Below are 13,354 nucleotides of genomic sequence, written 5' to 3' on the forward strand. Positions count from 1 at the left end.
TTACAGGGTGAATACATAATTTATTTCATTAATTTTGGTCCCACTCCTAGGGAAGAACTGGAATCCCACCAAAGTGAGTTGACTGGCTGGGGTGTCAGCTAAGAACTCTCAAACGCAGAGACCTGACGGGGAAGCCTAGCTTTACCTTGTTCTTCTGGAGCAACTCTTGTGGCTGAGTTTTCCTCTACTTTCTTTCTGGCTGCTGCTTCTTCTTCTTTAGACCACTGCATGTGATCCCTATTAAGGGGGGAAAAGACAGCAAAACATGGTTGGTAAGTAGGAAGGCAGAGCCCACGTGGCTGGGCACTCCATCTCACATCTAGATCAAGCCGTACAAAGAGACTCCATTTGCTAAGTGCCACCCCGCCACTCCCACAGGTTTTCTGTTTAAATCTGGCTGTGGCTTGCCTATAGCCGGGATCTCATGGAGGCACTGTGTTTTACATAACTTCTTTATTGATTCTTGGGGAATTTCATATCATGCACGCTAATTCTGCTCACCTCCTGGGTCCTCCATATTCTCTCCCATCCCTGCAGTGCCCCCCAAAAGAACATTAAAGCAGAACAAAACAAAGCAAGCAAGCAAATACACAACAACAACAGAATCCCTCTTCATTTCTCCTTCCCCCTCCAGCACTTACTCCTTCATTCTGCATCCGGTGGCACTGGGAGTGGCGTGTCACACAGCATACCCTTGTGTCCAGTCTACTCCTCCTATGGAGGTATTGTCTTAACTGTCAGATGACTCTAACTTGTGTCAAGCTGACATAAAACTAGCACAGATAGCTACACGGAACAGTGGGGCAGGGTGGAGGCTGAGACAGCTAGACCCCTGAGCGCGCTGGCCAGCCAGTGTAACCGAGTGAGGAGGCTCTGTCCCATAAAAACAGCGTGGACAGCAACTAAAAAAGACATCCAGTGCTGAGCCCCGCCTCCACACACATACTCATGTACACAGGCACCTATAACACACATGCATGCACAGAGACTCAGATCCTGTTATCATACCATAGTTGTAATCACCTGAACAATGAAAAGGGATAAATTAAATTCTTGGTGGCTCATGATGACCAACAAACATTTGCTGAGTCATTGGCATGATCATAATCACTATAGGAATGAATCACTGCCATTTATTATTTATTACGTCAGGCATCACACAAAACATATTTCACATATTTGTCTTATTTGATCTTTTCAAAACCTCTGTGAAAGGGTTATAATCCTGCTCATTTTATATGAGGGAATAGAAATATAGCCAGACAGAAACTGAATTCAAACCCAGATTTGGGTCATCTACAGTTAGAATTTTCTTTGGGCTACCAACCAGCTCCCAAATAGTCACGGAGACTTATTATTAATTATGAATACTTAGTTTAGGCTCTTTTAACTTAATTTAACCTGTTTCTCTTCATCTACATTTTGCCTCAGGGCTTTTTACCTTTCTTTCATTCTATATGTCCTATTTTTCTGCTTCCTCTGTGGCTGGCTGCCCCTCACCCCACCTTGGCATCTCCTTGGTGCCCCTTTTTCTTTCTTTTCATGCCTAAATTCCTCCTCCTCCTTACTCTCCCTGCTAGGAAATCCCTCCTATACCTCCTCCCTCAATACTGGCTATTTGGCTTTTTATTAGACCAATTAGGTGCCTTAGGCAGGCAAGGTAAAACAGCAACACATCTTTACATAATTAAATTCAACACATCTTCACAAAGTTAAATAAATATTCTGCAACAGTTATGTGTAAGACAAATTGCTAAACCATCTTACTCATAAAAAATCTGGAGCCAGATATTGGGGTGAAAACTGAGGGATCAGAGGAATAGGACCAGCCACAGCCAACCTCACCTTACCAACTCCTCAGTCTCCAGAGAGAGCTGCTTTCTGTATACTCACTCCTATATGCTGTTCTGTTCTGCCATCTCACTTCCTCTCTCTGCCCAGCTACATCACTTCCTGTCTGTCTTGCACAGATCTCCAGACCTCTATAGTTAGTGCTGGGAATTAAAGGTATGTGCCACAACACCTGGCTCTGTTCCCACTGTGGCCTTAAACTCACAGAGATCTGGATGAATCTCTGCCTCCCAAATACTAGTATTAAGAGTGTGTGCTACCACTGCCTGACCTCTATGTTTAATATAGTGGCTGGCTTTTTCCTCTGATCCTCAGATAAGTTCTATTGGGGTGCACAAATAAAGTATTACCACAGTCATGTCAAAGTCCATTTTACCCCTTAGTTCATTAGTTTCTATCAAGGTAGCTGGGAGTACTAGGGGTTTTATGGACTCCTTATCCATCGAGGGCATGGATTTTCTTACTGCACAGAGAAAAGGGAATCAGTGGTATCAGAAGGTTAGCACTGACAGGCAGAAATGGGAGCTCAGCCAGTCAACACTATCTGGGAAAACAGGAAGAACAGGAAGGTGGGTTTGAGCTTGGATTGGAGGAAAGGGGTGTGTGTGAATTACTCTTCCCAGCAAGAGGCTGGCAATACAGACAGGACAGCAGAGAGCAGTGAACATGTACTTGACTGCTTCTTCTCTTTGGCAGCTGCAGTGCAGCTGGGAGCTGGGATTTCAGTGAGCACCATGCAGGGTCACGAGTGGGAGGAGCTGCAGGGAGGTCAGTTAGATTACTTGGTCCAGGGGTGATGAACCCTGTACCAAGGAGGGGAAATAGGAAACCAGAGGGAAGAGCACAGGAAGACACTGAGAAATCTGTTGTCATGACCTAGACAGGAACTATACACCCGGGAAGAGTCGGCCATGGCTGTCAAGACGTAACCATGAACGTCTAGGAAAGCAGGGTGAAATGACGAATAGGGAGTCACCTTGGGTGGCATGGTGAGAAGCTTGGTTCTATTCTAAGTGGAGTTTATGCAATCAGATATGGGAGCGCATTCCGGTGACCCAGTTACCTAGCTATAAACACCCCCATTGAAAGGTGAGAAACTGGTTCTTCTTTCCTCTCCCCTCTTCCCACTACCTCTAAAAAAAAGAAAAGAAAAGCATGGTGTCTTGCTATGAAGCCCAGGCAGGCTCTAACTTGTAGTAATCCACCAGCCTCAGTCTCCTGAATGCTGGGATTACAGAATCAAACCACCAGCTCTGTTCTTTTAAAAAAAGATGTTGGGGTCTGTAGGAAAAGTAACTGAAAATATAAAAGGATTTCACACAAGAAATTTAACCACAAGTATTTTTTTAAAAACCCAATCACAACCCAAACTATCACTAAGCATCTTCATCATTTGTTTCAAAGAATGAAATTTGAATAGACTTTTGTTTTTACTTAGGTACTATAGAGAGGTGATCACATATAAACTAAGGTTTCCAACTGTACTTTATGTACTATTTATATGCACAAATCTATATGACAGTTATAACATTAAAATCAACAAGTCAGTCATTTAAAATTACTATTACTAAGGCTAGGGATGAGTTATCTACAAATTATCTACAAATTTTTCAACATATACAAAAGAAAATAGAACAATTGTGCCAGTAGCCCCTTTCAGAAGACTGACATGGGAGAATTACTTGAGTCCAGGAGCCAGTCTCGACAGTCATGGTGAGACCCCATGACCTAAAGAGCAACAGCACAGCCATAAAAAGACAGAAGGCCAGAACTTCAAGGCCAGCCTCAGCTACATAGTGAGTCTGAGGCCAACTTGGGCTACATCGAGAGAGCCTGTTTCCAAAAACAAACCTTCATTTAGTGTACAGAATCAAGTCCTGAGACAATGAGAGCATGTGGGGTCTTTAAAACTCTTGTCTTAGACTTGAGTTTCACTTCCTGTTTCTTGAGTAGTTAATATATTTGGTTATTTATTCAATTGCCCTTAACTTCCTTACACTGTTCTTTATGTTGCTTCATTTTCTTAACTGTGAAGAGAGGAGAGGCTCATACACTGCTCTGAGGAACAGAGTTCCCCACTGTCTGGTTTCCCACAGCAACCACGGATGTCCCTGCTGAGCTTACAGGGAAATCGGACTCCTCTGCAGGAAAACCCAATGGCCCGCAGTAAGGGTTATTCAAGTTTTATAAGTAACAAACAACATAGAATTCAGGCAAATGACTAATTAACAAAGCAAAGCACCAGGCATTTAACAACCAATGGGAAAGTAGTTTCCACCATTTGCTCATAAATTGCACACCTTGAAATTGATTATAATAAAGTATCTCAAAAGAATAGTGAATTTCTGTGCAAGGAAAATATCTGTACAAAGATGTTTACGGGAACACTAATTATAACAGCAAGAACATGAAGGGACCTTAGTGGTTAAGCTCAGGTTAAGTTCAAGGTCTCAAAGAAAGGCATTGCCATTCCAATTAACGTGTCTCCAGAAACTCTGCATCTGATCAGAAGGGTGTGCTGCTTGCAAAAGTGAAGAGCCAGGACCCAGAATAGGAGTTCACTTTCTTCCTATTGGCTGGGATCCCACCTCACAGCCTTCTTCAAATGGCCAGTTCTGAGAATGCAGCAAGACTTGATGTTCACAAAACTTTTACCTGGTAGGAGGGATGAAACACTGTATAATAGTTTTGCAAGATGAGGTATATAAAAATTTTGAATACATATTTTTAGAACATTTAACAGAAAACACTATATTTAGTGATAGGAGAATCAACATTTATGGTGGCTCAAAGGGATATTATGCAAACACTTAAACTATTTAACAAGTAGGCAATTATTTATTTGTTTGTTTGTTTATTTTAGGCACATTCTTACTATGTACCTTGGTTAGCCTCAAACTCACAGAATTCTGCCTTTCACATGCTGGGATTAAAGACATGGGTGCCACCATGCCTGGTCAACCATGTTTGTATATAAGTAAAGTTTTAAAAAATTTATATCAAGTTGAAGCAGTTTTACAATATTAAAGAAAATTTAAAAGTTTCCTAATCCTGTATTCTAACATAATTATTATTCCACAATTCAGAATCTTTATTTAATGTGTATACAATAATTTACACTAACATAATTATTCCATAATTTAGAATGTTTAATGTGTATAATAATTTTAAAAAGATGTAATTATAAGTGCATAATTTTAGAAACTTTTTTTTTTGGATGTGGTAGGACATATATTTAATCCTACCATTAGGGAGATAGAGACAAGTAGAGCTCTGTGAGTTCAATGACAGCCTGGTCTACATAGTAAGGTTCAGTCCAGCCAGGACTGCATAGTGAGACCCTGTCTAAAAACAAATAAGTCTGCTTTTCAACCTCATATTATTTAATAACTCTTTCACATTGTTTCTGAATACTGGGATTATAGGTGTGTGCCATCGTCCACATAAATTTAACAAGTGTATAAGGTGATTAGAAAGTTAAAAAACCTTGTGGTTAAAGAAGGAAATTGTTTACTAGTTTCAGCCTAAAACTATTTCAATAATTCTTAATTTCACAACAAGGTTATTTTTTTAATACGGCTACAAGACTTTTATTATAAATATAAATTAAATTAGCTGTACAGAACTTGATTTTGTCTACAATATACAGTCTCCTTCTATAAAAAAAAATGATTATGCTGGACAAATATCTGAAGTAAATGTTTTTAGGCACTGGATTATATAGTGTAGAACTACAACCCTTAAGGGATAAGAAATACAAGAGGTAAGTCTTCATGGTCACCCAGGCATCCATCCTATCTGAAGAAGCATTTCTCTGCAGCGGAGTAGAGGTGGAGCCCAAGCAGACACGCTAGCTGTCTCACTGAACAGCAAGAGATCAGAGCTGCTGAGCAGGGAAGGGCTTGTGCTGCAGAATTCTCAAGAAGCTGCTGGTTAGAGGCCAGGACACCTGCAGCCTGCAGAAAGCTCTTCTAGGTCTCTGTGCTAGTTTTGTGGGCTCAGCCACAGGGGGAAGCTCCAGAGAGACTAGCAGGAAGAGAGATTCTGGGGGTGAGGGTGGAGGAAAGAGGACTGACCAGAGAAAGGTGGTAGGTAGCACTGGTGTGTACAGACACTGGAGCTCCAGAGTGGAGCAGGCTCAACACCTCAGGTAGCTGGTTAAGGCCACGTACTAGAGACGGAATGAAGAACTGCACTGGACAGCAGAGAGCGTGAAGACAGCTCACCTACAACACTTACAAGAAAGGCTTAGGGCCTGGGGATGCATGCCTGTGACTTTAGCACTTCAAACACCGAGGCAGGAGAATTCCACATTTGAGGCAGCCTGAGTTACTTAACAAGAAAACAATGCAAAAATAAAAACAAAACAACTTGAACCTGACCCAAGAGCATCTGGTGAGAACTTGGCAAACAATAACTCATCTTTGAAGGAGATAACACGATCCAGACTCTATGCAGGATATCACTCATGATAGCCATCCCACAATAAAACAAGGTTAGACATGTCAATAAAATTACGAAGTAGACAATAAATAAAGACAGGAAAAATCAGTTATCAGAATAGGAATGTGTATACAGTGACTTTAAAACAGCTTTAAAATGTAAAAACTTACAGAATATTCCAGCACCGTCTCATGAGAAGCCCTAACCCACTCCACAGTACTCTCTCTTTCTCTCTTAATGCCTGTGCTTAATTCTAATTAAAACTTTAAAAAAAAAATCCAACTTTGCTACATTGAAAAAACAAAACAAAACAAAACAAAAGCCAAGCAAGGAGCTAGGAATATATCTCAGTTGGTAAATGGTGTGCCTACTGTGCAGGAAATTCTGGGTTTGACCTCTAAGGGCTGCATAAGCCAGGCCTGGTAGTGCATGCCTGTAATCTCGGTGCTCAGGAGGTGAGGCAGGAGATCAGCAGCTCAAGAGGACTTGTGGGCTGCACAGTGAGAGCTAGGCCCACCTGGGTTACCGAGGCCCTCCTAGGCAAACAGATTTAAAGAAAAAGACTGTCAAAATGAATGGGTAGGGACATCGCCACCAAGGAAGCAATTCTTTTGAAAAGGGGAGTCTCTGATAAACCCACACATGATAACTGGAATTTAAAATTCACCAGTCTACTTCAAAGATGATGAACGCTGCAGATGTTAGTCCAACAGAGGAACGTGGAAAGACTGAAACGGGAATGTTTGGGATGATACTGCTATGTATGAGTGTAGTTTGTCTCCCAAGGGTTCGTGTGATGGAGGCTTGCCCTCCATCTGGAGATGCTGGGGGTGGTGGAATTTAAAAAGTGAGGTCTATGGGGAGGCTCACAGGCCCTCCGGAGGGAGTAAGGTAGGACCTAGGAGCTCAGGGGTGACTTGCTTGTCCGATGTGCATAAAGCCTAGGTTTGGTCCCCAGAAACACAAATGCAAATTTTATTTTACTTTTATTATTCATTTACTTATTTACTTAGCTGAGACAGAGTTTCTCTGTGTATCCCTGGCTGTCCCAGAGCTCACTACATAGATCAGGCTGTCTTGAACTCACAGAGATCCACCTGCTTATGTCTCGAGTCCTGAGGTTAAAGGTGTATACCACCACATCTGACCAAATAAATACGTTTTAAAATAAAATCACTGACCCTCGGAAACACTCTTTTTCATATTTGATGTAACAAAGCAGGCCTCATATACAGACTGTTCCTCACACTGCTGTGTGATGACCGGAGGAAGTGCTGGTGTGTGCTCACACCAAAGAGGGGTACTGCTAGTGTGTGCTCACACCAAAGAGGGGTTCTGCTAGTGTGTGCTCACACCAAAGAGGGGTACTGCTAGTGTGTGCTCACACTGCAAAGGGGAAGTGCTGGTGTGCACTGTACAGATTCAGCTGCTTTCCTGTGTGTCTGAGTGCTGAGGCAGACTTAAACTTTTTTTATGGGATGCTATTTTTACTTGAAAGAACAACTACAAATAAAACTACAGTTATCTGGGTATTTGGAATATGTTTTCTCAAAGGAAAATAAAAATGAGCCTATCACTTCAAGAAAACAAATGCCAGTATTTGTTGCCAATAATAAATCTGGAGCTTTGAGTAAAATTAGAAGTTTTGAAAATCTGCGTCTACCACCCTGACTCTGATAGCTTCCCAATACAGAGTTTTCTAATGAGACTGGTGGTGATACTAATGAGTGTGACTTTTAAATATTGTACAATGAAGTGTGTTAACATTTGGGAATTTTATGTAATGCAGAAAACCAATCTCATTCAATTCATCCACGCTCAATGTTATGAAATGATGAACAGGTAAAGACTCCATCCAAAGTCCACAGTGCACCAACAGGTTCTAATATCACAGAACATCATATAGCTTACAACCCATACTATAACTAAGAAACTGCCACTGATATCCAGTAGAAGAAATTTAAGTGGCCCAGTGGCACAGGCCTGTAGTCCTCAGTAGCTGGGAAGCTGAGGAGGGCACGTTCAGGGCTTCCTTTGGCTAAACACCAATTCAAGGCCAGCCTGGGCAGCTCGAAATACAAAGTCTAAGAAGGGATGTGGGGTAGCTCAGTAGCAGAGTATTGTCTGGCATAGTCAAGGCCCAACCCCTATTACCAAAGTAAATAAATTAACAAATACAATTGTTCTGAAAAGGCTATCAAGTCTATCCTACTTTTAAGTACATATTTATGTGAGGACAAATTTCCTTCATACAATTCAACCTAAACAACATGATACAAAATTTGAATGAGCAGATGTAGGACTCCAACTTCCTTGGCTAAACAAGATGCTAAGAGACATACAAAATTGTAGGGCAGCAACAATCTTTGCACTAATTTCTCAGAATTTATAGATATTTTTTTTAACACATGTAATTTTAATTAGTATGTAATGGTTTCATTATTGTTTTGAAATGAACAAACACATATATACATGAACACACATATAATATATACAGAAACATACACACATATATATTTGGGGGAGTTGGTTTTTAGTTTTTAAGACAGAGTCTTATGTAGCTTTGGCTAGCCTGGAACTTACTATGTAGACCAGGCTAGACTCACAGAGATCCACTTGCCTCTGCCTCCTAAGTTCTGTAATTAAAGGTATGCATCCCTAGCTTGAACAAACATTTTAATGTCCCTTTTAATTTCTACTATGAAAAATATCAACAGACATAATTCACATAAATAATATGTCTTTATGGTCCTCTGCAACTTAAGAATATAAGGGGGTCTTGTGACCAAAGTGTTTCAAACTATTGGCCTGGAATAACCTCCAAAAGTATGCAAAAAATAAAGAGTCAGTAGAGGGGATAGACTACAACATATTAAATTTATTCAGATCAAGATAGAAAAAAGGAGCAGAGAGACAAAAGAAGAAAAGATAACTAAACAAAATTGTGATTTATAAAACTAAGGATGTGCAAAGAAGTCACATGGAGCCTACTACCTATAAGCATATATATTCACCACACATATGTTCTCTGTATAAATAGAGCATTTGGAGGTGTCCTGCATAGCTGAATAATGACAATCCAGAAGCCATGGATGATCAAATAAAAACCCCATGCAGGTGTGAGATATTCTCTCTGAGTTGGTCAGGAGGCCTCAGCAACCCCCAAAACAACACAGGCTATTGCCAGGGGTCTTGACTTCTCTCCAGACCTACATATTCAATCTATGGCTGAAGTCAGCACCCACCTTGGCAGCAAGACAAAGAGGAATTGAGCTGAACTGAACTGGAAGTTCCTCCTTGCCCGGTAGATTACATAGAACCAGAAGAGGCTATCATGTAGGTAGCTGAGGGAGAAAATTCATCAACCATCTTAGTTAGCTGCAGGTGATGAACGCTACAATACCAACCTATCAGGCAAGACGTGCTCACTGGCACAATAGTGGTATGAGTGTTACGAGGGAACCAACTTCTTTTGATTAGATTTGAGATTCCTTCATAGGAGGGAATTCATACCTGTTAGTGTGTAAACCTAGTCAAAGGCATATGGCTGGGAAGGTCACAGGGGCCCTTTCCCGCTCTTGGGAACAGTGGCTACCCGGGGAGAAGAAGTCATTGTCTTCGGTACTGTAGTCACTAGTGACTAACCCATGCTCGAGTGGACAGCTCCACACCTATGCTCAGGAAGAAGGCCCTGCTTAAACCCAGTGGGTCACAAAACAAAGAGAACAACTGAAAGATATCTCCAGTCCTGCCTGGCCCACAGTCAGGACAAATCTCTGTCACCTGCCAGTCCCACAGCCACTCAGACCCAACCGAGTAAACACACAGAGACTTACATTGCTTATAAACTGTACGGCCGTGGCAGGCTTCTAGCTATCTACTTCTTCTATCTTAAATTAACCCATTTCTATTAATGTATACTTTGCCATGTGGCTCGTGGCTTACCAGTATCTTACATGTTGGTACTCATGGCGGAGGCTGGCAGCATCTCTCTGCCTCAGCCTTCCACTTCCCAGAATTCTCTTCTCTGCTTGTCCCGCCTATACTTCCTGCCTGGCTACTGGCCAGTCAGTGTTTTACTTATTAATCAATCAGAGTAACACATTTAACATACAGAACATCCCACAGCAGAAAGACATGAGGGTTAATGAGTGTTGGTCTGCAGGTAAGAGGATGGAGTGAGTGTGATCAGAATTCATCACATACATGTGTGAAACTGTCAAATACATTAGTAATAAAGACTAGTAGTTCGGGGCTGGAGAGATGGCTCAGAGGTTAAGAACACTCACTGCTCTTCCAGAGGTCCTGAGTTCAATTCCCAGCAACCACATGGTGGCTCACAACCATCTGTAATGAGATCTGGTGCCCTCTACTGGCCTACAAGCATATATGCAGACAGACTGTTGTATACATAAAAATAAATAAATCTTAAAAAAAAAAAAAGACTAGTAATTCACAGCATTACCAGGACTGCTATCTTACATTTCTTTTCATTTGATCTTTATTTTCCTTCCCTTACTTTTGTGTGCAAATTAAATGTATTTAAAAATGTGTCACACTGTTCCTGATTTAATTGTTTTGTTTTGATTTTTGAGACAGGGTCTCAGTATATAACCTGGAATTTACTAGTAGACCATGCTGTCATCAGACTTAAGAGTGTTGCCTTTGGATGTGACATTGTGTCTGTCTAAAAAGCATTTTATCGTTTCAACTGATATTTCTTTTACTATTGGGCATTTCCCCCCAATACTCACAGGAATTTCTCCTTGGTTCAACTTTCTATACCCACTGCTCATTTATCCATGCATCAAAGGATTTTATTGCTTTTCTAACAGGGTAACAAATATTCTGTATATAAATCCTGATGTATGTGTCTCTCCCTGTTTTATATTAATCAGGTAAGACTAGTACTTCTCAAAACAGTATTCAAATTAAGTACTTGAAATTATAATTATTTTATTTCATCAAACTAAGATGCTATTATTTTCTGTACCTGTAAGAAAAAAGTGTCCTCCAATTACAATTGTGAGCTGTCATCGACTGTAAGAAGTGTCATGATTTCGGAGACGCTAATTAGTTCAGGAGTGTGATTCCCAGAACGGATAAGCTGCAACTGTTACAGGTATATCAGCTAATAAGTGAACTAGTTTCAATTAAATCTTCTTTTCCACTATTTATGCTAATTTATATTACTGACTCCCGGATGCTCTTTTCAGTCATATAAATATCCCAGTTGATTGCAGTTATTAGTAAGTCAGTCTCTTACTTAGGACTCAACGACTCACAGACATAACATGGAAAGAACTGAAGCCTCCAAATTCAATGGGATGGGAGCCAGCTTGAGGCAGCCAGCAGTCTTGACCTCTCTAATTAAATATTTATTGGGAATCCTATTACATATTGGATTCTGACCTGTGAATCATTAATGAAGATGACGGGGTAAAACCCAAAACTGTTGAGGGGTTCTAATCTGTACTAAAGCATATATAATGGACCAGGCAGATAAGGAAGTGCCAATAGGCAAGAGGCAATCTTTCCTTAAATTAAAATTCACCTAATGCTATACATATAAAATGTGACTTGTGCAGGCTACCAGCTCTAGAACTGGGGGATGAGGTAGGAGAAGGGGGAGTTTGAGGCCAGCCTGGGCTACATAATGAGATCATGCCTCAAATAAATACAACCTGAAAAACAAAGCAAAATTCCCCTCTCACTCCCTCCCCTGTCACCAGGTCACTCCGCCCTCAACGCACTCACTGACCTACTGTACATCTCTACACACTCATTTCTGTTTCCTAGAACAGTGCTCCGCACTGCAGGGAACAAAATCCAAGCACACAGGTTTGAATTGCAACTAACCACACATGACTAAAACCGGATGAGGGGAGACTACCACATTCTCCATTCATAAGGCCTTTTACTCATTACAGGAATTCAAAGTTCATACATGTTGTGTCTATCTTTTTAAAGATTTTTATTCATGTGTATGCATGTTTGCCACATGTCCTATGGAAGCAGAAGAGGGTGTTGTATCCTTTGGGGCTGGAGTTACATATGCTTATGAGCTGTTCAATATGGTGCTGGGAACTGAACTCAGGTTCTCTAGAGAGCAGTAAATGCTCTTGGCCGCTGCACCATGTCTCCAGCCGTGTGTGTGTGTGTGTGTGTGTGTGTGTGTGTGTATCAATAATAGGTACACATTTAACTTTTCAAGAAACTGCCATGCTATTTCCAAAATGGCTGTGCCACTTCAAATAACCACCAGCAGTGTGGAAGGTTCTAGTCCACCACAGGCTCCTCACCAACACTTGGGATGATTGGTATTTTGAATTTTGGCTATTCTAATGAGCATGGAGTTGTATTTCGTTGTGAGTCTAATTTGCATTTCTCTAATGACTAGTTACACTGAGCATCTTTCCATGAGTTTATTTCCTGTCAGGGCATCTTCTTTGGTAAAGTGATAACATCTTTGTTTATTTTTATTGGCTTATTTTTATTATTAAACTTCAAAAACTTAAAAAAAAAATTCTGATTATGAGATCATCAATAAAAAGGCACAACTGTTGATACACTGAACAACGTGGACCAACTTCCAAACAGTCATGCTGAGGAAGGCCAGGCATGCATGACTCCTTAGGGAAATACTGGAAGGTGTGAAGTACCTCACCAGACATTTTGCATTCTTCCCTCTCTTTCTTTTCCTTCTTCTGAAGGTAAAATTTCCTAGCCACTGTACTACTTTCAAAGACCTGTTCATCTCTCCTTGTAGGCTCCATTTAGAGGGTAGGCACTGAGGCTTTTCTGTGCTTTCTGTGGTCTGAGGAGGAGTGAGGAGTGGGGTTGGGGAGGGTTACCTGCACACTTCGCTGAGCAGCAGCAGCAGGCTGTCCTTCTGGGGGCTGCAGTCTGCTTTCTTCCTTGTTTGGTCAAGTGATCTTTTATTGAAGTGGTTTCCCCCGGAGTTCAGCAGCTGAGCATTCCAGTGCAGCACTCCTCATGTCTGTCATCCATGAAGTCATGAGGCAGCAACATTGAACTCTGCAGTCCAGGAATGGGCAAT

General features: G+C 41.1%; 1 protein-coding gene across 3 annotated transcripts in view; it reads right to left on the bottom strand.

The window, feature by feature from the left end:
* The window catches only part of Mettl8 (methyltransferase like 8), a 90,800-nt gene that overhangs the window by 29,229 nt on the left and 48,217 nt on the right, over positions 1 to 13,354 (bottom strand). For all 3 annotated transcript variants that reach the window (XM_036186121.1, XM_036186119.1, XM_036186120.1), the window contains exon 4: positions 146 to 237. In XM_036186121.1, the coding sequence (XP_036042014.1) occupies positions 146 to 237 (92 nt within the window). The remainder of the gene's footprint in view (positions 1 to 145; positions 238 to 13,354) is intronic.

The sequence above is a fragment of the Onychomys torridus genome, chromosome 4, assembly GCF_903995425.1.
Source record: "Onychomys torridus chromosome 4, mOncTor1.1, whole genome shotgun sequence".
NCBI lineage: Eukaryota > Metazoa > Chordata > Mammalia > Rodentia > Cricetidae > Onychomys > Onychomys torridus.